The sequence below is a fragment of the Acytostelium subglobosum genome (genome assembly GCF_000787575.1).
Source record: "Acytostelium subglobosum LB1 DNA, scaffold: scaffold2, whole genome shotgun sequence".
Lineage (NCBI taxonomy): Eukaryota > Evosea > Eumycetozoa > Acytosteliales > Acytosteliaceae > Acytostelium > Acytostelium subglobosum.
In genome coordinates, this window is record NW_012236530.1 from 595463 (window position 1) to 622042 (window position 26580).

The window sequence follows — 26580 nt, forward strand, 5'->3', positions numbered from 1 at the left end:
AATATGTAGAATACCCTTGATTGGGACATTATAAACATGTAGATTGTATTTGAAAGTACTACTTCACACTTGTTGGTGAATGGATAGATGGAGAGGATGATTGAATGATTGGATGGGATGGATGGAAGATGGACAGGACGGTCATTACTGGACATAGTTGGCTGGGATCCATCCCTTCTTGCCTCTGAGCTCACCTTCCCACCAACCTCCATTGTCCTTCTGGATGATGGCAATTACATCGCCCTCTTTGAAGGACAGCTCATCTTGGCTGGCTGCGTCATAATCGTACAAGGCTCGGACTGTTGGTTTCTGTGGAGCCGCTGGCTTGGGAGCCGATTGTTGTTGAGGTGGTGGTGCGCGTCCTTGTTGTGGAGCACCGCCGCCCATTGGAGCGCCACGGCCGCCACCCATTGGAGCACCGCCGCCGCCACCCATTGGGGCACCACGACCACCACCGCCCATTGGGGCACCGCCGCCGCCACCCATTGGAGCGCCACGGCCACCACCGCCACCCATTGGACCACCTCTGCCGCCAACGCCTGGCATTTGAATGCCAGTTGGCACTTGGAGTCTTGGACCGCCAGTGTTCTGGGCCTGAGCTGCAGCCTTCTTTGGAGTGGGAGCACGGATCTGCGCGTTGGCCATCGAGTTTGGATTGTAGTTCTTTGGCGTGGAGTTGGTGGAGCTGGGCAGGCCCGAGGCCACACCGACAGCAGGACCCTTGCCACCCTTCTTCAGGATGGGGATGGGCTGCGCCTGCTCGTTCCTGGCAAAGGTGATCATGCGCTGCTCGTTCTTTTTCAGCGAGTAGGAGATGTTGTCCGAGAAGTTGATGTTGAGAGCTGAGCCCGAAAGCTGCTTGTAGTTCTCGATGAGGATGATGAGCAGCTCTGTCTTGCGCTCGTTTTCGATAACCTGGTCAAACTCGGGCAGGCCTAGCACGACGTAGTTGTCGGCCAGCGTCGAGACACCGATCGAGCGGATGTCTCTGATTGAGATCCTCCTCAGGAGCGTGTACACCTCCATCTTCTTCTTGATGGCCTTCTCGACAAAGTAGACGGCCTGCTCCGATACGACTAGGATCAGTGGCTTGGTCTTGGCGCGACGGTCCACCTTGATGACGTTGTCGGCAAAGACGATGCGCTCCTTCTTGTGAGCGTTCTCCATGGCCTCTTGCACCTTGAACTGATTGTCAAAGTCGATGTAGTCCATGGTGAACTTGCGGTCGATCGAGTTCCTTTGGCGCTCCTTCTTGTTGAGGAAGATGTTGGCGATCTGGGCACGCTGCTCTAGCGAGTGCTTCTTGGCCTTCCAGTTTCTGAAGGCTTTCTGGATCTTGTGGATGCACTCGGTGTCCTTGCGGTCCAGCGCCTCCTCCAGGTGGAAGACGGTCTCGGGATGGCGCACAAAGATCTTGGTCGTGCCCATCTGCCATTGGGCTGGGTCCAGGTTGAGGTCCTGGCAGATAGTGCGAGCACCCTCCTTGGGGTCGCCCTTCCACTCGCCCCACAGACCCCAGGTCTTGGAGCTGAGCTTCTTGTAGCGACGCAAGAATCTCTCGAATGGCGCACGGTAGGCGAAACCGGCACGACGTACACGAACGTTCTCGAGCAGACCGAGGTACTGCACCTGATGTCTAACTCTGTGTCCATCCCAGTCCTTTGCCTTCTTTGTCTCGTTGGGCTTGATGCAACGAACATAGTGAGGCGTGCATTGTGACAATGCCTTCATGAGCTCAGTGGCAGAGTTCTTGATCTTGAAGCCTGCGGTAGTTGGACGCTTCTTCTGGAGCAGTGTCGTGTCCTCATTGAACAAACTGTTGAGGTAGGCCATCTTTGAGGTCTGAACGGCTTCGATCAGGTCGTTGAACAATGTGTCCTTGTTCTTGTCTGAGAATCCTTCGGCCTCGTACGTCACCTCACCTGCATAATGCTTGACGGCAAAGGCACCGGTCATTGATCGCCAATGGAGATGGCCATCAAAGACGCCGGCCATCTTCTCGAGGAACTTCTGGTCAGTACCAGAGGACTGCGCGTGGATCGTGTAGCAAATGTCGTCCAGCAGCGAGAAGATGCCGGGTGGAGCCTTGCCCTCGATCAGATCGCACACAATCTGATTGTTGAAGTATTTGATGGGCTCCCACTTGATGCCCTCGCGCACGTACTCCTCTTGCTCGGCCTTGAGGGTCAGCTCGATGAAGTATTGTTGCAGCTTCTCGTTGACAAAGTTGATGCAGAACTGCTCGAAACCATTCTTCTCAAAGATCTCAAAGCCAAAGATGTCCAGGATACCAATGACGTTCTTGAATGGTGTCTGGTAGTAGGACAGCGCAACATTGACTCGCTCCACCAGCCAGGTGAACATACGATCGTAAATGGTGCGCGCCAGGGCATCACGAGCGCCGTTTGCCTGCTCGACATTCTGTGGCACATTGTAGGTGGAACGACGGTTGCCCGTGCCACCACCAGCGCCTCCCGTGTTGATCACACGGAACAAGATGGCGTTCTGTAGTGTGGCAGGGTCGATGCACAGCATAGATGCGGCCAAGTCCAATGCGTTGGGGTCGTACACGGCGGCATTGCCCTTGTCGTCCTCGATAAAGTAGATGTTACCAATGTGAAGCACACATGAGACGATTCGCATGAGGATGCCTTGCTCCTCGGGCGACATGCCGATGGTAGTCATGGCCTCGCGCACCTCGCGGTAGTCAGCGGCGTCGTCGACACCGTCAACAGTGTAGCACTCTGATTGATTGAGGTAGTAGAAGCTGTCGGGTGTTGACAGCACCAGGTCCTTCTTCTCCTGTGCCGAGGCACCAGCCAGCAGCTGGTAGAAGATGTGGAAGTTACGCTCGCCTGGGTTCTGGTAGACGACACGCGACTTCTCCAGCAGGTAGTTGTAGATCTTGCCACCGACGGGGTCACCAGCCTTGTCGAACTGGATCTCAAAGTACTTGCCAAAGCGAGACGAGTTGTTGTTACGCAGCGTCTTGGCATTGCCAAACGCTTCGAGCAGGGGGTTGGAGCCGAGGATCACGTGCTTGACGTACTCGACCTTGTCGGTGCCACCCGACACCTTGGAGATGTAGTTCATGATCTGCTTGGCGCACTCTGTCTTGCCGGCGCCCGACTCACCCGAGATGATCACACATTGATTCTCCTGATCGTTCTTCATCGCGCGGTAAGAAGCCTCTGCCAACTGATAAATATGAGGTGGTACCTCCTGTGCATGTCTGCCTCTATATGCATCGACATAATCATCTCCAGTGTTATTCAGGTTCCTGAATGGATTGACAGAGATCAACACTGGTCCAATGTTTGTCTGTCATGTGATAATGTATCCAAGATTGTTAGGTCAGCTGACTCTATCTGTCTGTATGTATCCCTGTATCTGTATGCTTACATAGATGAAGTCATTCATGTAACGCTTCTTGAGGTTCTCAACGATCTCATCCTCAGAGATCTTTGGAAGCATAACAAGGTCATCCGTTCCTTGTTTGGCTTGAACTTTCTTTGACTATTGTTTGGGTTGGTTAGTGAATGGCATGATCATGGAATGAATGACCATGACTTACCATTGTTTGTTGTTGTTATAATTTATAATACAAGTATATTTTACAATAAATAATATATATTATTGTAGGTTTGGTTGGATGGATTACGGTTGTTGGTCCTGTTGTTGAAATAAAGATGGAGGAATATATTAGTAACTTTTGGAAGTTGATTGATTGCCTCTGGATTTGATCGTGATCGATGTTGGAATACAACACAAACACACACATAAAACACACAAGAAGCTAGCTCCTGTTATCTCTTAATGTAACGACAGGCTTGGATCAACTGAGGCAAAGGATGTTAACACACGAGTGTTGATGAACAACACACTAACAAACACATACATGTATGTGATAGTTGGATGATTGATTGATTGTTGATTAGAAGGGATATTGATATTTATGGGACGATGGTTTCATTTAACTAATTTGGGTGTGTTGGGGTGTTTTGATGGCCTCCTTCCCTTCAAACAAAATGAAGGAGTTGGTAACATCGAGGTGTGTGCGCGAGTTGAGTTTGTTTGTAGAGAGCGAGAGATAGAGACTATACAGTAATCGTGAATGTATGAATGAATGAAGATTGATGACCTGTTATGAAGTGTTGATATAACATATATGTATGTAGTGTGTGAACTAACTAATTCAAAGCAATGCAATGCAGGAACCTAATGTACTATTTACTGTTGGAACTGTTCCAATCCTATACCAAATGAATAGAGAGTGATATAATAGATAAAGATAAATGAAGAAGGAGATGTCTTCTTAATGCAATGGCGCCAGATGATTGATGGAGTGAGCAGGTAAGTAAAGGCATGTTGGATGAGGATGAAGAGGATCACCTCACCAATTATTTTAATTTGTTGTTGTTGTTGGCGTCGAATTGGAATCAGTGATTATTTGAACCAACAAAGGGGGGTCTATGGTCCAAAAACGATCAAAAACTACCCAATGTCAATGGGTATCCTTGTTGTTGGACAACAACAGACTACCACACATACACACAAACAAACACACCAGAATAGAATGGTTCAAGGACTTACACATTCATTGAATTCATTGATTGTTATGATTGATTGATTGAATGATGGAGGCAGTCAGGTCACGTGAGCCCTGTAGAGTGGGTGAATGTGTGATTGATCAAGTATCTGGTACTATTCCAAAATGAGTGAGAGATAGATAGATAATAATAATAACTAGTTATTTATTTAGGCTTGGGAATGTTATACATGGTCTCATCTTCAGGTCGCAGATTGAGGATAAAGTTCACCTTCTTGACCTCGGTGAAGCCTTCCGACACCTTGGGCTCGACAAAGTTCTTGTTGAATGTGGCGTAACCAATGCCTGGCACGTGCTTTCCCTGTCCCATACGCTCACGATAGTAGTTGAGATGCTCGGCGAGCTCACGTGGTGTCTGCATGTGGAAACAACGTACGGGCACACCAGCAGCCTTGGCTGCATCGATGTACTCCTTGCGTCCACTTGGCATTGGGTTGGTGTTGTCAATGACCACCGACTTGCCCTGCGACAGGAACTGGATGGCGGCCTTGAGGCACTTCTTGGGATCGCCCATGGTGTCGCGGTTCACCCAGCCATAGCCTGCGGGGACAAGGTGTGTCTTGGAGAATGTAGACTTGCCAGAGGCGGGCCAGCCACATAGCACGATCATCTCTTGCTTTGGCGATGTGATGTTGCCGCCACCCTCGAGGATCTCACCCGATCTTGGTGGCTGTGGCACGGCGAACTTGGAGACGGCGCCCGATTTGTCGACGAATGGCTGCTCGCCCAGGAAGAACTCCTCCGGTGTCTGGAAGGCGATGCCGCAGGTCATGGCAAAGGCGCGGTCAGAGTTGGCAAAGTCCTTCTTCTTGCCGGGCTTCCAGTTGTCGGGGCGGCCTGCTGCGTCACCGACGTAGAAGCATTGGGACGCGTCGAATGGCGCGCCAGTGTTGTTACACTCCTCCTCCAAGAACTCCCACATGAGCTTGTTTGGCTTGCGCCACTCTCCGTTCAAATCGCACGCCATGATGGCGATGCATGGGATGCCGATCTCCTTGCACAGGTCCTGGATCTTGCCCGAGACCGAGTTGAACTTGCCCTTGTCAAACTTGGACTTGATGCCGACGCCACCCTGGTTGGTGATGACGATCACCTGGTAGCCGTCGTCGTGGAGGCGCTTCATCTCGATGGGCACCGAGTCGTCCCACCATACCCAATCACGGCGGTCCTTGGCAAACTTTGCGCCAGACTTTGTGTGGATCATTGTGTCATCCATATCAAAGGCGGCCACCTTTGATCTTGTGATTGGTGCCTCCAAGAAGAAGAACGACTCCTCATGTTGAGTCCATTGGCCCAATGTTTGAACGGACTTTGTTATCTTTCTTGATGAAGTAGTAGTTGTAGTTGTTGTTGTAGTCTTGGCGGCAGTTGTTGTGGCGGCAGTAGTTCTGGCCTTCTTGTTTGGCTTGGCATCTTCGACCTCATCTTCCTCTTCCTCCTCGTCTTCAGCAACGGCAGCAGTTGAAGTTGTTGATGTAGTAGTGGTGGTAGTCTCATCATCATCCTCCTCTTCTTTGGCCTCTTCCTGTTCCTCCTCGACATCTCTTCCTCTCTTCTTTGTGGCGGCAGGCTTCTTGGGTGCGGGTGCAGCCTTCTTCTTTGATGCGGCGGTGGCAGGCTTGGCAGGTGGTGGTGCAGTTGTAGTGTCTGGCGATGCATTATCAGCACCATCAACAGATGCCTCCAAGATCATCTTTACCAAGTTTGCCTTTGTACCCTTGACCTTAATATCCATTGATTTACAAATCTCTCTAAGGTCATTATAAAGCATAACCTCGAGTGATTCTTGTGTATAAGTAGTCATTTTTTGTTTGTAATATATATATGTTGTAATGTATACGTTATGTTTGTTGCTTATTCAGTTGGAGGAGGTATTAATCAATTTTGGAGCAAGTCACATGTCCCTGGTTTCCCTCATTAGAGGAATTTTTTGAAATTCCAGATATGATTGTAGCGATCAAAACAATGATGGGGCAAGCAAAAACGGACGGAATGATCCTTGATGACAGGGGTATGATTTATTTTTTTCATATTCGCGCGGTTGATCGATGGTTTAGTTACCTGATTTGGAAGGTGAAAGTGATTGATTGCCTTGCGTTGGACCTGCAGGACCAACAACCTTGCCGCCATTATTATTTGAGTTGGACGATAAAGATGAGGAGGAGGAGGAGGAGTAAGGTGAGTAACGGTTGGATTTCAATGGAGATAGTAGTTGTTGTTGGTTGGTGCTGGCACTGCTGGAGCCAGGCACATGGTGATGTGGCGATAGGTGATGATGGTGATTGGATGATGGACTGAGCAGTTGCTGTTCGTGCTGTTGATGCTGTTGCAGTTGCTGATGCTGCTGCGCTTTGTAAGATGATGATGAAGAAGATGAAGATGTGACGGCTGACGTCGATGTCGTTGATTTAGAAGAAGAGGGTAGTGGAGATGGTACTCTCTCTTGTGAAGATGTATGTTGTTGTTGATCAGGAGATGATGTAGATGTTGATGTTGATGTCTGCGTCGCAGGCACAGCTGTACTCGATGATGTTGATGTAGTTGTTGTTGTTGTTTTCTGTTGTTGATGATGATGATGTTGTTGTGAGTTTAGCTCACTCTTGAGTTGCTTGACTGATGGAGCGTTGGAAGGGGATGATGCCGATCCAGGCATGCCAGCAGAGATGGGCAGACTGGCACACTCGTAGAGGTCCAGTATCTGATTGCCAATGTCCTCCAGGATCTCCAGCTTGATGTTGAGTATCTCCCACCACTGCTTCTTGCCCTCGGACGAGAGAGGGTAGTTCAGAAACTTGGACGCGAGGAACACCGCGGCGTACGATATCAGTATGGGCGGATAGCGGAGGCAGAGGTTCGTTCGCAGACTGTCATTGATAAAGTTCCATGCGATCTGACACAGATTTTTGCTGCCGTTGATCAGCTTTATGTATTCCAACAGGTACTTGTACGGATGGTCCACCGTCAACTCAAAGTTGATCGTTGTTAACAACAAATGTTCCTTCTCTACGACCTTTTGTGATAGCTCTACTACCTCCTATATTGTTGATTGATTGAGTTAGTGATTGATTGATTGAGTGAGTGAGTGAATGAGTGATGGACACATACAGGTGAGTCTTGAGCCTTCTCCCAGTTCTTGAAGCGACACTTGCATGAGAGATATGATACATCAAGAAGCTTTCGAGGCTTCTCCTCTACTTTGCCAGCAAGGAATAGACATGTAGTGGCAATGACCTGTGAACATTAATGAATGAATGAGTGAGTAAGACATGTCATGCGTCGTCGCATGCTACATCATCAACGTCGACGCGACACATACGAATCTATCATGATCTTTCAGATGATGTCGAATGAAGAATCGATGAAAGTATGTCGTTGCCGTTGCTATTGTAAGCTGCGAACTGTATGATGAGTGAGGGAGATGGAGGTGGATGTCAGTTCAACTTGAACGAGTCATGTGATTGATTGAATGAATCAAACATACATCTTTAGCTTGATGCCAAGGTCTTGAATGAATGAGCATGCCGATTGACGCTGAGTGATCTCTGATTTAACATCATCACCGTAGTGCTTGTGTATTTGGTCCCTGGTGAAGTACCAATGTGCGTTCGGAAAGCTCTTAAAGTCGACCAATGAGGAGGGGTCCTTCACAGGCGTCGCGGCTGCCGACGATGTAGCCGTAGCACCGACGTTGTGCTCACTGTTGCTATTGTGATTGCTCCCATTGTTGTGCATTGTAGTTGGTGCACCTTGTTGATGCTTTGAGTGCTGCTGTTGTTGTTGTTGTTGCACTTGTGGTGGTTGACTCATGACTCTGTCTCTCTCCCTCAATGACTCTGCTGCTGCGCTTGTGTCTCTGTATCTGTACCTGTTACCTTCTCTAACTACTACTACTACTGCTACTACTACTACTACTACTATATTATTAATAGTTTCAAACTATATTACATTCACACTGTTGAGGAGCCTAGGCTGTCCGTTATTGCAATAGAGCACACACCTTGATTAAAGGAGACTATACCTAAAGGTTGGGAATGTGATGCAGCGACGCAATGTGTCAACAACAGCCCAGCTCAAACAAGTATGTTGATGATTGAATTGATCCAAAGGCCACTACCTTTATGAAGAGGCAGCTGGATGTTGTATATGTTTCTGCTGCTGACAATGAATGAATGAATGCGCCTTGATTGATTGTTTGTTTGATTGTTTGAGATTGATTGATTGAGTGTATTCAACAATTGGTGGACGATGTAATCAGCATTGATAGAGGTCCAACCAATCCAAAGTGATGTATGTTGTCAACTGAGTTGCTGTATATATGTATGTATGTATGTATGTATGTATGTATGTATAAATATGTAGTTGTCGTTGATACCTGTGATGATACTCTGTACTTCCACTACTATTACTCTACACACCTTATATACTTCTTAATACTGCTACTACTAATACTACTCTGTCTAACTGATCTCAATAACAATTACAACTAACAAACAAACAATGCAATGTCATGTGGTGTTGATGTCAACAACACAAACAAACTTGAAGAACTGCATTCGCTCATTCTTGGTTTTTTATAAATTATGTCTGAACTTCATCAAGTCCAACAAATTGAACCATAAACAAAATAATCTTATTGGGTAGGTACCAATGTTGGTGAATTGCAATGACATGATCAAACATCATTATTGGGCTTCCATTACCAAAAAAATAATATCTCTATCCTCCCTTTCAGCCATGTTGTGTTCAATTCAGTTCCACTTTCCAATTCCACCTCAACATCCACATCCATCACCAACAACATCATCCACTCCAATCCAAGTTGTAAAGATACAAGATAATAAAAATAATGTATATTAATAATAATAATAATAATAAGATTGTTTGTTTGGTCATCATAAGTTTGTTGACAACTACAAATGTAGTGTTGGCTCAATCAAATTCAGTGTGTAGAGCAATCACTTTCAGTGGCGCTGGTGATAGAGGTGCATATGAAGTGGGTGTGGCTGCTGGTTTGGTAACAATCCGTGAACCACAAGACTTTAGATGGCAGATTGCCACTGGTATCAGTGCTGGTGCAATCAACACTGCTGGAATGGCCATGTTCGCAATTGGCAAAGAAGAGGATGCTGTCCAATTCCTAGTCAACCAATGGGAGGATGTCTCCAGGAAGCGTATATATCCTCCTAATCACTCATGCCTGGAATCATTCCAATCACTCACTCATTCACTTCGATAATCTGATCAAACATATAGAGATTTGGAAGAATTGGCTTGGTGGACCTGCCGAGGGCTTCCTTGAGAGGCAAGGCCTGCTCGATGATGAACCCTTACTTGGATGTAAGTAGACAACCGAGTCCGAACCACTTCCCCAATCAATGAATCATTCTGACGCCCGGTCCCAACACTTCATAGTCTTGGAGAACTTGTATAATGCCTCGATGGTCGCTCAATCAAACAGGACAGTGTTGATTGGCGCTACGAGTTATGATACAGGATTGTTCACAAAGTTCACAAACACAGCTGATCCTGATATTGTGTTGATGGTCAAGGCTTCAGCATCAATTCCAGCACTGTTTGAACCAACAAACATTCGTGGTACACTATACATGGATGGCGGTGCAACTTACTTGACACCAGTAACAGACACTGCTGAACTCTGTGCTCAGACTGGTGCCGAGAAGACCATCATCGATGCCGTTATCATTGGAAAACCCGACAGCACTGTCAATGTCACCACCTGGAAGACACCCGCACTATTGATGCGCTCAGCAGACATTGTCATGACCAACATCTTCATGAAGGACATCGAGACTGCATTCCAAGCCTATCCAAACATTATCATCAATTTGTAAGTCGTCCTGCAGCCAAGACATCGCCACTCTTCACTCACTCACTCGCGAAACAACTTCCACAGGTACTATCCAAGCCAGCCACTACCAGGCGACTTCCTTGGCTTCCAATACTCCAAGGAGATGATATCCATTGGTATCAAGGATGCCACGTCTGAGAGTCCATCCTTGGTTACCTTAGACATTGGCAACTATAAGGAGGCCTTGGCCACACTAAGGGCCTGATCCAATCATTGTCCAGCATGATACTGATTAAAAGAGTTCCACTCTTCATTGTATACATCACTTGTGATATTGCTTGTCGCTGGCTTACTTGGCTGGCTGTTTATTTACATAAGGACCTGGACCTGTTTGGGGTCTAGAGATAGCTGCTGGCACGATTGAATAATGCCTGTCCAATGTAGTTTGATGCGATTGATGATGCAGTACTACTGCCCATGATACCTCCACTGCTATTGTTACTATTGTTACCCTTTGCGCACTTGAAGAATCCATATATATTTGCCATACTAAGTGAGAGTGCAATGATTGTAACTGTGGCGTGATCATGATTGAGTGATTGAGTGAGTGTTAGGCGTGGCTGACATCATGATCACATGATCTGATCAATGTAATACATACTTATCATCCAGTTGAAGCTGAAGGATATGAGACAGGAGAGGAAAAAGAGTGCCCAGACTACTGGCGTGAAGTATAATGACAACCAAAAGACGATCGATTCTGCTTGGTTGTATTTCGCATCCTTTGATTGATCAATCGATTGAGTGATTGATCAGTTATGATGTGTGGCGAGTGTTAGGTCAATGTCAAGTGATTGATTGAATGAATGAATGTGATTGACTTACTGCAGGTGCTTGTTCAAAGTACCATTCATTGGTACCATCATCTTTGACTTGGTTCCACCAACGTAGACCAACGAGTAGTCGACCAGTGACGTTCTTGACAGTCCAAAAGTCAAAGCTGAGTAGTAGAGTACAGAATATGAAGCTGAGTATGAAGCCTCCACCAAAGATAAAAGGGAATAGATATACTAGTATTGCCACGACCTTGAACGCCACATGAAACAGTGTTGCCCATGGATGCTTCAAGCCTTTAACAAATGATACTGCGCCACCTCCACCACCACCCGCTGGTTGATTAATGAATGGATTGGTCTCGGCTGATCCAATCGGTTCATTGAATCCAAACTCATTGACTTGCATAGTTTAGTTTAGTTGGTTTGTATATATTATCTGTATCTGTATCTGTATCTGTATGAATGTGTTTGTTGGGTAGTTGAGGGAGGCTTCGCGCGAATGAAAGAAAAAGGTGAGTGGTAATGAAGAGTCACACACTCTTTATTCATTCATTGATAGTTAATCAAAACACTTGCATTGTTGTGATGTGATGTGGATGAGTGCACTCCCTCATCAAATCAGACGTGGCAGCACAAGTCTTTGAGAAGTCATATGACTGCAAAGATCAGACAAGTGATAAGTTCAATCAACAACAGATATATTATGTCTATCAATATATCTATATTTGAACGATCAATCATTCATTCATTCATTGACAATTACAACGACATCACCAGTGCGACAGGTGCTGCGAGATCTATACCTACTTCGTTTGATTGTACACTCTCTCGACATTACGACATTACGACTTCATCAACATCAACAACAACATTCTACGATGATGATTGGCGCCTGCAGAGGGCGTTCACGGTCGAGCATCAACCTGGCCACACCTATGTGACCCGCCCGCAACGCCTCTGGAAGGAGGATCACTTGAACAGGTGATAGTGGCAGCAGAGTGGTCCGATTCCAATGGCGAACGCAGTGCCCTCACAATGCTCTTCAATCACTGGGTCGTCTGCCTCACCCACACCAGTCCGGAGGATGGCCTTGCCATTCTCCGCCATCTCAACAAATGCCTAGTTCATCGGCGACTCCAACTGAGCAACCACTATTTTGCCTTCACAGGACACTGAATATAACATGGTCTGCACAGGTGGCTCAAAAATGATTGACTTCCTCCTCTCTGAAGAATGAGTGCTGATCCCCGACCAGTGTATTCTCCCCGGCATCATGATCAATCCGGCGGTCACGGATCCAGGATCGCCCAAAGAATCTTCCGCATTGAGCAAGGACTGAATGAGCACTTTAAAATGGCCAAGTTCGCGGCGGACATTGGAGACGAGACCGTGCTCAAACAGTCGCTAGAGTGTCTCAATCTTATCGACTGTACACCGGAGCAGCTGGCAATAATAAGACAGCAGGCGATCAATCGTGGACATCAACATCTTCTTCATCTGTTCCCACACCATGATACTGATCCCGCCACATCCAGATTTAATCTATCGTGGCCAACCTTTGTGTTTGATAGGTCGATGGACGTGAAGCTTGCGAGGGTACTGGTCGGACAGAACAAGGAGTTGGTGAGCGCAATCATGTACGGTGCGGCTGAAGCTGGACGAGTGGATATTGTTCGCCAATTCAATCTTGAGGATGACTTAACAATTGATATCCTTGAAGTTGCTGATTATGGACATCTGGACTTGGTCCGCCATATTGTGGACTCACTTGGCAAGAGTCCCAATGATCAATCAAACATTCTTGAGAGAATATTCATCAAAGCAGCAGAGGTGGCCAAGTATCTGTTGGGCGTCATGGATAAAGACCGAGCTGTGCAGTGCGTAGCCAATAACAAAGAGAGAGCAAGAGAAGAGTCACAGCTATTACGAGGATTTGGACGATCACGATCACCTTCAAGGAAACGAGACGACAGTAAATTGAAGATGGCGCACCAATCAACGTTGGCAAGCCTTGACTTCCTCGTGACAGTCAACCTAATAAACTACAAAATGGAGATTCAGCTCCTTGAGAACTAATTAATGATACATTTATCCAGCATGCGCTGTGGAACAATCCCAGCTCCAGATATATACATTGTGTTGAATTTGGATGGTTTATTACAATCAAACAAACAATCAACGAGAAGTTGAACGCACCTGACTACTGACTTAGAGTGAGCTACATGTGATCTTGAGGTAGTAGTTGCTGAAGCTTTGCTCACAGTTGGTGTCAAAGTTGTAGGACTTGCATGAGCCTGAGAGACATTGTTGTCCCTTTGGCTGCTCACCGTCACATGTCAATGTCAGCACGGTTCCATCGTCAGTGGTGAGTGTAGTGCCATTGGTCGCGTAAGCATAGGCCACCAACGAACCGAGTCCACAGGTCTCGTGAGTGTATATTGCGCCAATGATATTGCCAGAGCCAACGTCGACGATGGGCTCCTGCGAGATGTACATGGTGGCAAATGGTGTTGGAGCGATGTACTCTGTGAATTGGAGATCGGTGACACATGTTCCATTCTTGTAGGAGTCGTCGGTGAAGTTGCCAGCGCAGGTGCCATCGTCAAAGATCTTCCAACCGGCGCGCAATGCAGTCACGATGAACTCGTAGGACACTGTATCCAAGTCGATGCAATCATTCAATGAAGCTGCATATCCAACACCACTAACATCTCCAGTGCATGCCTGTTCTGCGCGTGGTTGGAAGTTGACCATCAAAGTGTTTGACTGAGCCAACGCTATCGTTGCAAAAATGAATAGCAATGTTCCAATTATCTTGATCATTCTCTCTAAATAGATAAATAGATTGATTATCTGTATGTGTATGTGTGTATGTACAATGAATGAATGAATGAGGTCATCATCTCATCCATGTAATGAATAAATATCTTCACTTTATTTTTGCATTGTGTGGGCGAAGACCTCCAATGGGGTGGACCCATCTCTGATTGGAAGCCTCCTTTGCCTTTTCAAGCTTCCATGACCCCACTCACACATCTTCACAAAAGACGATCAATCATTCTTTCACTCAAATCTTAATCTTCTTTGATGATGTCATATATATAACTACTATAAACACACAATGATATGAATATACTATATATGATACAAAAAGGTTTATTTGTTTGTGCCAAAGGGTGTTTGAATGAATGCAAGGGAGTCAGGACCATAGACACTCTTGACAATGGTACACTGACTACTCGGGAAAGACAGGGCGCCCTTGCTCGCCATTTTCTGTCCTTCATACTCTTTGATGTGATGTAGATACACTCTTGGTATTTACATTTGATTGCTGTTTGATGTGTGAGAGTTGATGTTGGGTGGACCCTTCAAGACTGGGTGGGTCTTGTGGACTAAGGCGCGTGCGTTGTAGGGAGGACACTACTACCGAACACTTTTAGACGGTCAGGTCGGCATAACGCTTGTCCTCGAGGATTGGCTGGAGCATGGCCAATGGTGAGAGGGTGGTGGTGTCACCGGCCTCGATGATCGCCTTGAGGATCGATGGCGAGAAACCAGACACAAGGCCGACACCTGGAATGGATGCGTCTCCTACGGGGGTGGTCGTGTAGGATCCGTTGACGTTCCAGTAGATGATCTGGGGTGGCTCGTAGCCGGCCTTCTTGTACTGCTTGAGCATGTTCTCGTGGTTTGACTTGTAGCTGTTGTCGGCAGAGTCAAACTGCATGTCCGAGATGACGAACAACTTCTTGGGCATGGCCTCCTGGGGAAGCTTGTTCTTGATGGCCTTCTGGAGGATCAGGTCGAAGACCAGGTTGAAGTTGGTGGAGCCACCCCATGGGAACGCCTTGATGCAGCGCACGCGCTCAAAAAGGCTGTTACCAACGACCTTGCAGAAGGATGGCGTCTCGTGGAAGGAGATGACGAGGTCTCTGAATGGCTCGTCCGTGAGCGACGAGATCAGCAGTCCGAGGGCGACTGACACCTCCATTGGGGTACCGGACATGGAGCCAGAGACATCAGAGAGCACGATGCAGTCACTGAGCTTGCCAAGCTTGGCGGTCTCCTCTTGGAGCACCTTCCATTGAGCCTCGAGGATGGGGTCGACAGCGCTGGCGTTGAAGTAGGACTTACAGATCTCGTGTGGGAACAGCTGCTTGGCGTTGACCTTGGCCTCACCCTTGGTCAAGGCGGCGGTGTAGGCGGCAAAGCGCTCGGGCTCGTGCTTCTCGAAAGACTTGCGCTGGAGCTTCATGCAGCGAGATGGCACCTTTCCAAACTCGATCTTGTCCCAACCGTCCTGGGACATGAGGGTCTCGGTGATCTTGATTTGGCGACGCAGTGGAACCAAGAAGCGCTTACGGTACTCCTTCTTGGCGTTGGTGCGGTTGACGCTCAAGACCAGGGCCAACTTCTTGGCAGCGCTGCTCTTGACATCGTCGTGGTTGCCCTCGGTTGGAGCCCACTTGGCGGCAAGGGAGACCGAGGCCTTTGGATCCTCCTCCAAAGCCTTGAGGTCAGCCTTGAGCTGAGTGGAGAGGGCCTCGAGAGCCTGGGACTCGAGGTTGGTGCCAATCAAATGTGTGATATCCTTCCACGAGCCAAAGTTTGGAATCTGGGAGAAGTTCTTGGCGACCGTCTCTGGATGATGCTCCTGCATCCAGGTGATTGATGTGAGGAAGATTTGGCGCTCACCCTTACCTCCACGGCAATCACGGTTGTAAAAGACAATCTTGAGTGTGTCCAATGGCGACACCTTCCAGGACTCGGCGAGCAGGGTGGTCAGCTGGGTATCGGCGATACCACGAGCAGTATGATAGAACAGGTCGACGCGTGCGTCACCTGTGGATGTATAAGCAACTGAGCCCTTGGCAGTGACGGTCTTCTTGACCTTTTGTCTATACTTCTTGGCAGCAGCAGTGTTTGTAGTTGCGCGTGACTTGGCCATTATTAAATTATATTATTCTATTTAAATTGATAAATTGGCTGATTGCTAAAAGCTAAATTGTATATGTGTGTATATATATATATGTATCTGTATGTATATATATAAATAAATAATCAAATGAATGATGTTGTTGTTGTTGAATGCTCAAGGCTTGAGTATAAATGGATGATGTCTTAAGGTGTGAGTGGCTTTGAAACCCATTGAAAGACATGTAACACCAGCATGAACTTGAAGGTTTGAGGTGATGTCACACACCGCATCAGATTAGATTGTAGTAATTTTTAGAAACAAAAAAGAAAATTAACAAAATTATTGTCGATCGCTTGTTGATCAAAGCGATTCGTGAGTACAAGTAATGCATCCAAAGCGACAATGCAAAACTCGCTATCCTATGTTACTTACTATGATCATGAGACTAAAGACGACGAAAGAGTTATGAATGATTGATAAAGAGAGTGACTTGCAAAGTATTGACAATGGAAACTTTGAAGTTTAATTAATTACAAGGTTGTTGTTTGGTAAATGAATGGCTGGTATTATGGATCAATCAATCAATGATTGAAAGCCACGCAAGTTGAACTCTTTACATTATCAAAGTATCCATAGATGGAGGGATACTTGATTACTACTACTATTACTACTATTACTACTACAGATTGTCTAGTTGTATGATTATGTACAACTCATATACTCATTCCTCTCGAATAGATTATCTATCTCTCTACTATACTGAATGAATAGATCATTTGAACAATTGGCCGAGAAGTTCAACAATCTAAGTAATTCCAATTCAAGTTGATTCATTTCTTGGACATTAATTCCACCAACTTGAGAATAGAACTCATTGTTGTAGAATCTAAATGGAATGAGAGGACATAACATGTTAATATGTATGTATGAATGAATGAATGAATGGTATGGTACTTACATATCATCTTGATACTTTGTTGATATTACTAATGTTGTTATTAGGATACGATGAATGTTGTATGAATTGAGTGATAGTCCACATTCTAGCATAAGCCTATCAATGTATATAAGTGACATTATGAAACATTCTCTTGAACATGGTGAATATTTAAACAAACGATGAATATAATCTCTAATTGATATCAATGGTAATTTGTTGTTTGGTGGATAGAACTGAGTATGAATTGATTTGTTCTGTTGTTTCATTATTGTCGACTGAGTATTGTTAGACAATGTTGGCGCAATTGATCGATTGATTGTTGTTGTTTGAATGAACATACCTGGTCACCTTTCCTAACAAGTGAGTTTATAACTTTGGCCGTAAGGTCGATCATATCGTCCAAGCTCTCTGGCTCAAGGGTCCTTAGCATCTCGAGTATTGTAGACATTATTATTATTATTATTATTAATAGATTTGAGTTGTTGGATGTATTTACAAATAATATAATATAAATATAAATATAGTTAATTAATTAATTATTTACAAGAGTTGGTATTAATATCAATATTGGAGATAGTAAGAATGAATTGATATTTGATCTGAAGGTAGATACTAAATTATTATACAGTTACAATATAAGTAAGGGCGTTAGGATTGGTTGGTCAACATGGAAGGGTTGGATCACGAGTCTTTGATGGTTCGATGTCTCTCTGCAGTAATGATATGTTTGACAAGACGATGAATGGATGAATGCCGTTGGTGTAGTAGTGTGATGTCTTTGTGATTGATTGGTGTGTGTAGGCTTTATGTCTTTGATCTGATCAGATAAGGTAGTACTACTTTAAACTTTAAACATATGATGATGATGATGATGTCCATTCTGATATCTCACTCACCTTTAACAACAATCGCATCAACATCAGAAGGCGCTCAAGTTCCATTGGCCACACTAACACAAACAAACAAACAAACATTCACACACATAAAGAGAAGGATCATGAGGCCACTGGTGACCACATCATCATCCACCGGAAGGATGGATTATAATACCTGTTAGATGATGGATCAATGGTGAGCCCACACTCTCGTTCGTTCTCACATACACAAATGAGTGAGTGAGGTAGTGAATGGCAATGGTGGTAATGGAGAGAGCCACCCTCAAGGGCATTGATACATAAATGCTATAAAGAGGTAAAGCCTTGGACATGGACGAATGGATGAGTTGTGGGGCTCTCGAAAGAAATATGTGTGGCAGTGGGATCTTGATCACTTCTCACCCACGACCAATCACTTTCGTTGGATGGTAGTTATTTGTTTGTTACTTTATGTGTGTGTGTGTGTGTGTGGTGATGGAGTGTGGGTGATCAAACAGACACACACACCACCCGAGGCCGATTGTAATACGGTGAATTGGAGGCAGTTGTGTACGATCATTGATCCATCGACCAGTGGATCAGAGATATGTAGTACAAAAAGTGTAGGACCTTAGATGACTGGTACCAATAATACCGATGCAAATAAAATGTAGTCGAGTCGGTAGGCAAGGATGGAGATGGGTTGGTACTCACCAATGTATATCTTGATTTGGACAATAGGTAGGTAGTTGGTTATTACTATGACTAATGTTACATTTAATATTATTGAAAATATATATTGAATTGTTATTATGTACAGAGATAAGATATGTATAAATATATATTACACCCTTTATGTTGGAATGTATTTGTTATAACATTGTCAAATGAATGAATATAACTCTCTATCAATCAATTAAACAAATGGTTTGGAATGAAGGAGGTCCGACTTATGGACTTTGAATGTTAACAATCGCCAACGGCAACTAGTTGGTCCTCAGAATAGGAGCAGGGGAGTGGAAAGACAGACAGTTGATTGATTCGATGAGGCAAAGCAAAGACGTTGTTGCCTAGCCTACCATGATTGATCAATGGTAGGTCAAAGCGCAGATAGATTCCAGGATGGATGCATCCTGTACATTGTGTGTTATATGTGTATGTTGTGTAAGTAAGTGTGAGTGATTGTTTGATCCAATGACTTAACGGGTTCAATTGAAGGTCCAATCAGGCCTCTTCATCATTCTTTGCATCACACACAATCAGTCATACTCACACAAACTTAGAGTCTCCATCATCACACCCCACAAGTAGTGTGTGTTTTGAGACCTTGAGGGCCTTGGAGTCCCATGAGGACCAATATCGGCGCCACTCATTGTCAAGAGATGGTCTAGATTTATATCTCTAGACTTCTTCACTGAACCAAGCATGCAGGAGACTGTCTGTTGTTGTGTTAATGTGAGAGTTACACACAATAACAATTACAAGTGACCAAATTAAGGAGCATAGTATGGTGTACCTTACCTTCCAAAAGGGAATGCAGATACTTTGTTCCGATTGATGATACGACATTAAATTATTGGAGCATGATGGTTATATAAAGGATAAGGAAGCGGGCGATATTTCCATTGTTGATGAAGGACGCCCGTGGCCTTGTTGTGGCCGATCGTTTGCAAAGGGACACTCTAATAGGCTGACGTCAATTTATACTTTGCACGAGCGTGAGCCACCATCACTTTTTGTGATGGTCCATTGTTTACGACGACCAATCGTCAATCAATCAACTCTTGGGTACAAACACCGGACCGGTGTATGGCTGCCTGTCAACCTTGCGCAACAGCTCGTTCCTGACTTCGTCTCTCTTGTTGATGCCATCAAACACACAGCCATGCGACGGACGTGGCACGAAACGTCCACTTCCAAGTGTTGTGCTCAATGTTCCATTGTTCCAAACAACCTTGCCTGCGACGATCGTGGTGGCGGCCAAGCCGCGAACCTTGATGCCTTCGAATATGTTAAAGTCAACTGCATGGTGATGGGTCTTGGCAGAGATTGTCTTCTCGGCCTGCGGATCCCAGATGACAATATCGGCATCGGAGCCGACCTCAATGCGTCCCTTCTTTGGATAGATGTTGAATATCTTGGCGGCTGTCGAGCTTGTCACTCTGACAAAGTCGCAGGGCGTCAGTTTGCCAGTGTTCACTCCATTCTCCCAAACGATGGACATACGGTCCTCAACTCCGTTGACTCCATTGGGTATCTTTGTAAAGTCGTCCTTGCCCATGGCCTTTTGGTTGGCACAGAAGGTACAGTTGTCTGTGCCGACACAGTGCAGGTCGCCACTCGCCAGCAGATCCATGAGGAATCCCTTGGTTGTTGGATCGGGTCGCAGTGGTGGTCCCATGACAAAGGCAGCGGCGTGGCGCCAATCGCAGTTCCACATATGTGTGCCATCAACACCGAGTCCAGCGGCGATCGGCTCACCATAGACACGTTTGCCTTCCTTTCTCGCTTGTACTATTACATTTGCAGCCGACTTGCTCATAACATGTACGACATAGAGAGGTGTGTTGACTCTGTTGGCAATTGTAATTGCTCTTAATGTGGCCTCGGCTTCACACTCCTCTGGACGGGCCATCTCGTGGCCCTCTGGTCCAGTGATTCCAAGTTCCAACATCTTCTTTTGGCCCTCGAATACGAGGTCTCCATTCTCGGCATGGACCTGGGCCAATGCTCCAAGCTCCTTGCACTTCTTAAAGATGTGGAACATCTCCTCATCGGTAACCATCATTGAGTTCTTGTAGGCCATGAATACTTTGAAACTGTTGACACCACGTTCTTTAACAAGAATCTCCATCTCTTTGGCAACTTGCTCACTCCACCAAGTGACGGCAACATGTAATGAATAGTCATGATTCACCTTGGCATCAGCCCATCCTCTCCATTGATCATAAGCCTCAAGTAAAGAATGTCCTTTGAGTGGGATAACAAAGTCAACTATATAGTTTGATAGATAGATTGGTTAGTAATGATGAATGAATGATTAGTGAGTGGTAGTTGAATGAATGGTCTGGATACATACTAACAAATGTTGTTCCACCGGATATAGCAGCCTTTGTTCCAATATCAAAGTCATCTACAGCTACTGTACCCATGAATGGTAGTTGGAAGTGCTAACAGCATACATTCATTATTGATTAGTGCGTGGTAGTGCATTGATGGAATCACTCTTTATGGAATACATACAGTATGTGGATCAATGCCACCTGGTATGACAAACTTGCCAGTTGCATCAATGACTGTTGTGTCATTGGATAGTGGTGATAGGTTGGTGCCAACCTGAGTGATGATACCATCTACCATCAACACGTCAGCCAATGATTGTCTATCCTCATTGACCACAGTACCATTCTTAATCAACAATGATGTATTAGTCATTCTATATAAGTATATAATATCCTTATTTATCTGTTATCTCATATATGTATATGTATACCAAATGAAGTAATGAGTTAATGTTAAGATGGGGTCAACTTGAACAAGCTCGCAATTAACATGCATTCTAAGATTGAGTGATGGAGGGGCATCCAATCATTCATTTATCAACTCTTCACAAAGATATTTTCATTCTATGATCACTATTGAACTCAAAGAGAGAGAGAAAGATAGATAGAGATGCTGCGGAATGGATTGTTTGTCATTGCATTTACATTGACATTAATATTGGTTGTTAACATTGAATATGTTGATGCCAAGACATCATCATATTATACAAGTGTCAATGATATCAGCAAAGGTATCAATTACTACAGTCAACTAAACTTGAACAACAATGCTACACAACGTGAGATAAAGACCGCCTTTAGAAAGCTATCCCTTGAACAGTAAGGATAGCACCTTTCATTCATTCAAGAACATCAAGCTGACCTCCAACTCCAACTCAATCTCCAAAGTCATCCAGACAAGAACAATGGAGTCACTTCAGATGAATATGTAGTGATAACTAATGCATATCAAATATTGAGCGATCAAGAGACAAAGGAGGAGTATGATGACTTGCTTATTAATGGTATACCTTGGCATGAGAACTATGTCGGTCGTTACGCCTATCATTACACTGGTGTGAGCCATGATGTAAGACATGTGTTGGCCGGCCTGATACTTGTGATCACGCTGGGCAAGCACTTTTATCAAGTGCATCGACATAATCGTATGCAGGGATTGGCCATGAAGACACAACGCTATCAAGAGGCAATGCAACAAGAAGGCGCCCCACCACAAGTAGTAGTGAAGGGCGCAGAGAAGCCAACCTGGAAGGACCTATTCATTCTACAACTTCTAATGGTACCTGTTAGAATACTCAAATTCCTGTATCGCATCGTTGTAGTACAAAGACTACGTTTCCAAAAGACACAAGAAGAGATTGAAGAGGAGTATCGTATTGCTCAAGGCATGACCCGCGAGGAGTTTGACAAGTACAAAGAAGACTATGCCAAGAGAATGGAGCGATTCAAACAGAGTAACAGGTATAAGAAAATGGTCAGATACATGAAGAATAAGTAAAAGTGGAATGATTCCATATTGGCCCATCATTCATTCCGATCGGAATTAGCCAAGTGTGTGTCGGGACGATCGGGATCGACTTATTGATGGACCATCATCGACACCCATCCATCACAATAGTCTATGATCATGCTCTTCACAGTTTATGGGCAAACAATCATAAAAATATCTCTTTTGCAGATGTCTTTGAATGGGAATGCATGCGTGTTACTTGAAAGAATGTGAGCCAAAGAGGTCCAAAGCCCGACGAGGTGCAAAGCTTCAAGGACACCCCCATCCCTACATTCATTGATTCATTCCTTCATTCTACTATTCTATTTATGTATATATATATACATATACACATACATTTATATATAAATAATAAATATGTCAACTACTACATCATCGCCTAATAGAGGCTCTGCAGGTGGCAGTGGAAGTGGCAGTGGAAGTCACTTGACTGCACCAACCACACAGGATACAAGATGGAAAGCATCACCTCAGTCTACATCACCTATACAGATGTCTCCTGTTGTACATGCCTTGTCAACGCCAACTACAACCCCACTATCTACATCGCCTCCATCATCACTATCAGTAGTCAACAACAACAGTCCAAGGACAAGCACTAGCACTAGCACGAGCACGAGCATGAGCACGAGCATAAGCACAAGTAAAGGAGCACAAGAAGTGTCATCATATGTTAACAACGACGTTAATGATAGGGAGGCGACTCTTACCATCTCTGCAGCAACTGATATGACAACATCATCATCTTCATCATCCACAATGAAGAGGTCAAGTTGGATGGCACCAAACAAGAGTATGTTTGTGGATGAATGAGTGAATGAATGAATGACCATGCCTCTGACACTCTCATGCCTCTTTGAAGATCACTTCAAGTATAACTCTAGCCTTCGACAGAGACTGGATGACCTTGCAGCCGGTCCAATATCAGAGTTGATTGTACTACGTGTGTCTATACCTGATATTCAATCAATCGTCTCATTCAAGGTGCAGCGCGACTACCTCGTTAAGGACTTGCTGAATGCCATTATCAAGAAGAAGAGACTGCTTAACAATCTTGATGGTCAACAGTATGCACTATACATCGCACCAAACAATGCCAAAGCCGACTGTGGCGTATGGCTGGATGAGTCCAAGCCATTGTGGATCTACGAGCTGTACGACAAGGATATGATCGAGTGCAAGAAGAAGCAGGAGTTGGAGCAAGACCCTGCCTATCTCAAGGTGGTCTTCCCCGAGCAGATGAAGACCAAGACCTTCCAGGTCGACCTCAAGATGCTGGTGCGTGACGCCATTCAAATGATCACGTCCAAGTTTGATGTCCTATACTTTGTCGGCCAAGACTTGAAGTACTACGGTCTATTCGTGTTGAATCACGATGGCTCAGAGGTGTTACTTCAGGAGGACTCAATACTGGAGAGCTATGCATTGGGTAACCTCAGCATCATTGAGTTCAAGAAGAAGGATGTCATTGTATTATCACTTGGGGAGCACTCAGCGACAACCATTGCCAAGCTGTCGGCTGCTGGAACACCCCCACTCCTAGCCGACACCGCATCAGCAGCGTCTGGCTCCTCATCATCCACCTCTTCGTCCAAGTCATCGTCGTCCTCATCGCTGACGTATCGCGCGTCGTACGTCGTGCCCACCAATCAAGTCACCATCACATTCTCAACAAAGTCACTGGTCAAGGATATTGTGGCCGACCTTTCACCTTGGCTAGAGTCACTGATCAAGGTCAAGACTATCAACTACAAGCTCATGTTGAGTGAGCCCAAGCTTTGGCTCATCGAGAGCAATCCAATCTCATCCTACAACATCAAGAAGAGCGACAAACTTTACCTCTTCCCCAAGATCGACGACAGCATCAACAACGACGATGGCATCTGTCTCAACGTCATGTTCTCGGCCTGCAATGCAACCGACCACTTTGCCACCAGGAACAAGCTGTCCAAGTCCATTCCAGGTGAGATACTTATATTGAAGGTATGTTTGTTGTTGCGAGCCAGGTGGAATCTCAGGACAAGACTAACGAGAGTGAACGAATAGATTGACAACGTTGTACATCTGACGGATTGTATTAATGGACAACCTGGCGGACTGGAAGGAGACTTGTTCATGACAAACTATCGACTGAAGTTCTTTGAGACCGTCTCTGGATTGGAGTATGATATACCATTGTACTCGATATCAAGGGTGGAGAGGGTGGGCTCGTCCAAGTCCAACACCAACTGCTACTTGGACATCAGTTGCAAGGACTTTAGGTTCGTTCGTTTCTTCTTCCCTCATCCCAACGACAAACGTAACACATCAAGGAAGAAGCTCTACAAGACCTTGAAGCAACAAGTCTTCCCAGGCAACCAAACCAAGTTGTTTGCATTCTACAACAAGTATGTATCACCTCACCCTCGCTCAATCAATCGATCACATATTCACCAACTCAATCAATCATTGCAGAGAACATTACCCAGTTGATGGATGGTCAGTCTTCAACTTGGAGGAAGAGTATAAGAGACAGGGTGTTGGCAAACCAGGAAGTGGATGGAGGATCACAAATGTCAATGCAAAGTACGAGAAGTGCGACACTTATCCATCATTGTTGGCGATACCTGAAAGGATCAACGATTCAGAGTTGGACAGTGTTTTCAAGTTTAGGAGTCGTGGAAGGATACCCGCGCTATCATGGAAGCACCCGTACAATGGTGCATCAATCACAAGATGCTCGCAACCTTTGGTTGGAATCACACGATCACGTTGCACAGAGGACGAGATGATGTTCCGCGAGATTGGAAGTCCACGACGGACTGGCGACAGATCCACATCCAAGAGCTCACGATCCTCTCTGATGATCAATGTGAGCTCACATCATCATCACACCGAGACCAAGACCCTCTGTCTGCTCGACGCGCGTCCCAAGGCCAACGCCATTGGTAACCGAGCAATGGGAGCAGGCTACGAGAACACCTCCACCTGCTATCCAGAGTCGACGCTCGACTTTTTGAACATTGAGAACATTCATGTGATGCGTGACTCACTCGACAAGTTCAAGAGTACGTGCTTCGCGGCTGTTGGCGGTATCAATGGCCAGTACTCCAAGGAGCAAAAGACAATTGGATGGTTCAATGGCATTGATGCGTCCAAATGGTTCGAGCATCTCGTCCTGATCCTGGAAGGCGCCGTAAAGATCGCCGACAAAGTGCACAATGCCAACACTTCAGTCTTGATCCACTGCAGTGATGGATGGGACAGGACAGCACAACTATCATCTATCTCCATGTTGTTGCTGGATCCCTACTTCCGCACCATCGAAGGATTTATTGTATTAATAGAGAAGGTAAGTCTGTTGCCCTGCATCCTGGCTGTCCACACACTTGGTCACACTCACTAACTCATTCAATCAATCAATCAACTCAGGAATGGCTATCATTTGGCCACAAGTTTGCACAAAGAATTGGACATGGTGACGCCAAGCATGGAGATGAGCAACGCTCTCCAGTGTTCTTGCAGTTCATTGAGTGCGTCTATCATATACTCAATCAATTCCAACAATCGTTTGAATTCAATCAGAATCTGCTGATGGAGATACTGCACAACCTGTTTTCCTGTCGCTTTGGTACATTCCTCTTCAACTCGGAGAGAGAGCGCGTCAACAACAATGTCAAGACGCAGACAGTCAGTCTGTGGAGCTACGTGCTGGCCAATCGCGACAACTTCCGCAACACATTATACGTGCGCGATGAGCGCGTACTGCCACTGCGTCTCGCCTCGCCACTGTTCTCCGTTTGGAAGGACTACTACTTCCAGCATCTGTTGCCAAGCACCGACGAGCACAACCAATCCACACTGGCACTTCAGAAGGAGATCAGACATCTGCAGCGCGACAATGAGGAGCTACGTCGCCAGGTTATCACTCAGCCACCCTCCAGCATATTCTCCACATCGACAATATCCCTAGCATCAGTCATGTCGTCGCCAATGACCTCTCCACCCAAATAGATGGCGATGGCCGTGATGTGGACGTGCAATTAAACCAACAACATTGTAT

The 26580-nt window shown here is 45.5% G+C and overlaps 14 protein-coding genes across 14 annotated transcripts; 4 read left to right on the forward strand and 10 right to left on the reverse strand.

Annotated features, from left to right (window-relative positions):
* Positions 1-144: 144 nt before the first annotated feature.
* Positions 145-3474, reverse strand: SAMD00019534_010110 (hypothetical protein; the record flags this gene model as incomplete). Its single annotated transcript, XM_012902978.1, has 2 exons — positions 145-3321; positions 3403-3474. The coding sequence occupies 2 exons, from the start codon at positions 3472-3474 to the stop codon at positions 145-147; spliced, it is 3249 nt and encodes a 1082-aa protein (XP_012758432.1).
* Positions 3475-4754: 1280 nt separating this feature from the next.
* Positions 4755-6344, reverse strand: SAMD00019534_010120 (hypothetical protein; the record flags this gene model as incomplete). The annotated part of the gene is made up of 1 exon (XM_012902979.1): positions 4755-6344. The coding sequence occupies one exon, from the start codon at positions 6342-6344 to the stop codon at positions 4755-4757; it is 1590 nt and encodes a 529-aa protein (XP_012758433.1).
* A 318-nt stretch (positions 6345-6662) lies between these two features.
* Positions 6663-8416, reverse strand: SAMD00019534_010130 (hypothetical protein; the record flags this gene model as incomplete). The annotated part of the gene is made up of 4 exons (XM_012902980.1): positions 6663-7643; positions 7715-7840; positions 7926-8007; positions 8091-8416. 4 exons carry the CDS (start codon positions 8414-8416, stop codon positions 6663-6665), a joined length of 1515 nt encoding a protein of 504 aa, XP_012758434.1.
* A 1078-nt stretch (positions 8417-9494) lies between these two features.
* SAMD00019534_010140 (hypothetical protein) lies at positions 9495-10677 on the forward strand (the record flags this gene model as incomplete). Its single annotated transcript, XM_012902981.1, has 3 exons — positions 9495-9788; positions 10021-10457; positions 10524-10677. Coding segments are annotated over 3 exons (885 nt in total), but the record flags the coding sequence as incomplete, so codon positions are not given.
* A 139-nt stretch (positions 10678-10816) lies between these two features.
* Positions 10817-11663, reverse strand: SAMD00019534_010150 (hypothetical protein; the record flags this gene model as incomplete). The annotated part of the gene is made up of 4 exons (XM_012902982.1): positions 10817-10872; positions 10903-10992; positions 11080-11200; positions 11304-11663. Coding segments are annotated over 4 exons (627 nt in total), but the record flags the coding sequence as incomplete, so codon positions are not given.
* A 944-nt stretch (positions 11664-12607) lies between these two features.
* On the forward strand, positions 12608-13330 carry SAMD00019534_010160 (hypothetical protein; the record flags this gene model as incomplete). Its single annotated transcript, XM_012902983.1, has 1 exon — positions 12608-13330. The coding sequence occupies one exon, from the start codon at positions 12608-12610 to the stop codon at positions 13328-13330; it is 723 nt and encodes a 240-aa protein (XP_012758437.1).
* A 135-nt stretch (positions 13331-13465) lies between these two features.
* On the reverse strand, positions 13466-14077 carry SAMD00019534_010170 (hypothetical protein; the record flags this gene model as incomplete). The annotated part of the gene is made up of 1 exon (XM_012902984.1): positions 13466-14077. A coding segment is annotated over one exon (612 nt), but the record flags the coding sequence as incomplete, so codon positions are not given.
* A 613-nt stretch (positions 14078-14690) lies between these two features.
* On the reverse strand, positions 14691-16202 carry SAMD00019534_010180 (hypothetical protein; the record flags this gene model as incomplete). Its single annotated transcript, XM_012902985.1, has 1 exon — positions 14691-16202. One exon carries the CDS (start codon positions 16200-16202, stop codon positions 14691-14693), a length of 1512 nt encoding a protein of 503 aa, XP_012758439.1.
* Positions 16203-16877: 675 nt separating this feature from the next.
* SAMD00019534_010190 (hypothetical protein) lies at positions 16878-17560 on the reverse strand (the record flags this gene model as incomplete). The annotated part of the gene is made up of 3 exons (XM_012902986.1): positions 16878-17058; positions 17131-17366; positions 17453-17560. Coding segments are annotated over 3 exons (525 nt in total), but the record flags the coding sequence as incomplete, so codon positions are not given.
* Positions 17561-17774: 214 nt separating this feature from the next.
* SAMD00019534_010200 (hypothetical protein) lies at positions 17775-18053 on the reverse strand (the record flags this gene model as incomplete). Its single annotated transcript, XM_012902987.1, has 2 exons — positions 17775-17888; positions 18009-18053. 2 exons carry the CDS (start codon positions 18051-18053, stop codon positions 17775-17777), a joined length of 159 nt encoding a protein of 52 aa, XP_012758441.1.
* A 1690-nt stretch (positions 18054-19743) lies between these two features.
* On the reverse strand, positions 19744-21401 carry SAMD00019534_010210 (hypothetical protein; the record flags this gene model as incomplete). The annotated part of the gene is made up of 3 exons (XM_012902988.1): positions 19744-20960; positions 21046-21136; positions 21210-21401. 3 exons carry the CDS (start codon positions 21399-21401, stop codon positions 19744-19746), a joined length of 1500 nt encoding a protein of 499 aa, XP_012758442.1.
* A 231-nt stretch (positions 21402-21632) lies between these two features.
* On the forward strand, positions 21633-22520 carry SAMD00019534_010220 (hypothetical protein; the record flags this gene model as incomplete). The annotated part of the gene is made up of 2 exons (XM_012902989.1): positions 21633-21847; positions 21917-22520. Coding segments are annotated over 2 exons (819 nt in total), but the record flags the coding sequence as incomplete, so codon positions are not given.
* A 488-nt stretch (positions 22521-23008) lies between these two features.
* Positions 23009-23173, reverse strand: SAMD00019534_010230 (hypothetical protein; the record flags this gene model as incomplete). The annotated part of the gene is made up of 1 exon (XM_012902990.1): positions 23009-23173. The coding sequence occupies one exon, from the start codon at positions 23171-23173 to the stop codon at positions 23009-23011; it is 165 nt and encodes a 54-aa protein (XP_012758444.1).
* A 94-nt stretch (positions 23174-23267) lies between these two features.
* Positions 23268-26531, forward strand: SAMD00019534_010240 (hypothetical protein; the record flags this gene model as incomplete). The annotated part of the gene is made up of 5 exons (XM_012902991.1): positions 23268-23331; positions 23401-24521; positions 24585-24925; positions 24993-25869; positions 25950-26531. 5 exons carry the CDS (start codon positions 23268-23270, stop codon positions 26529-26531), a joined length of 2985 nt encoding a protein of 994 aa, XP_012758445.1.
* Between the last annotated feature and the right edge of the window lie 49 nt (positions 26532-26580).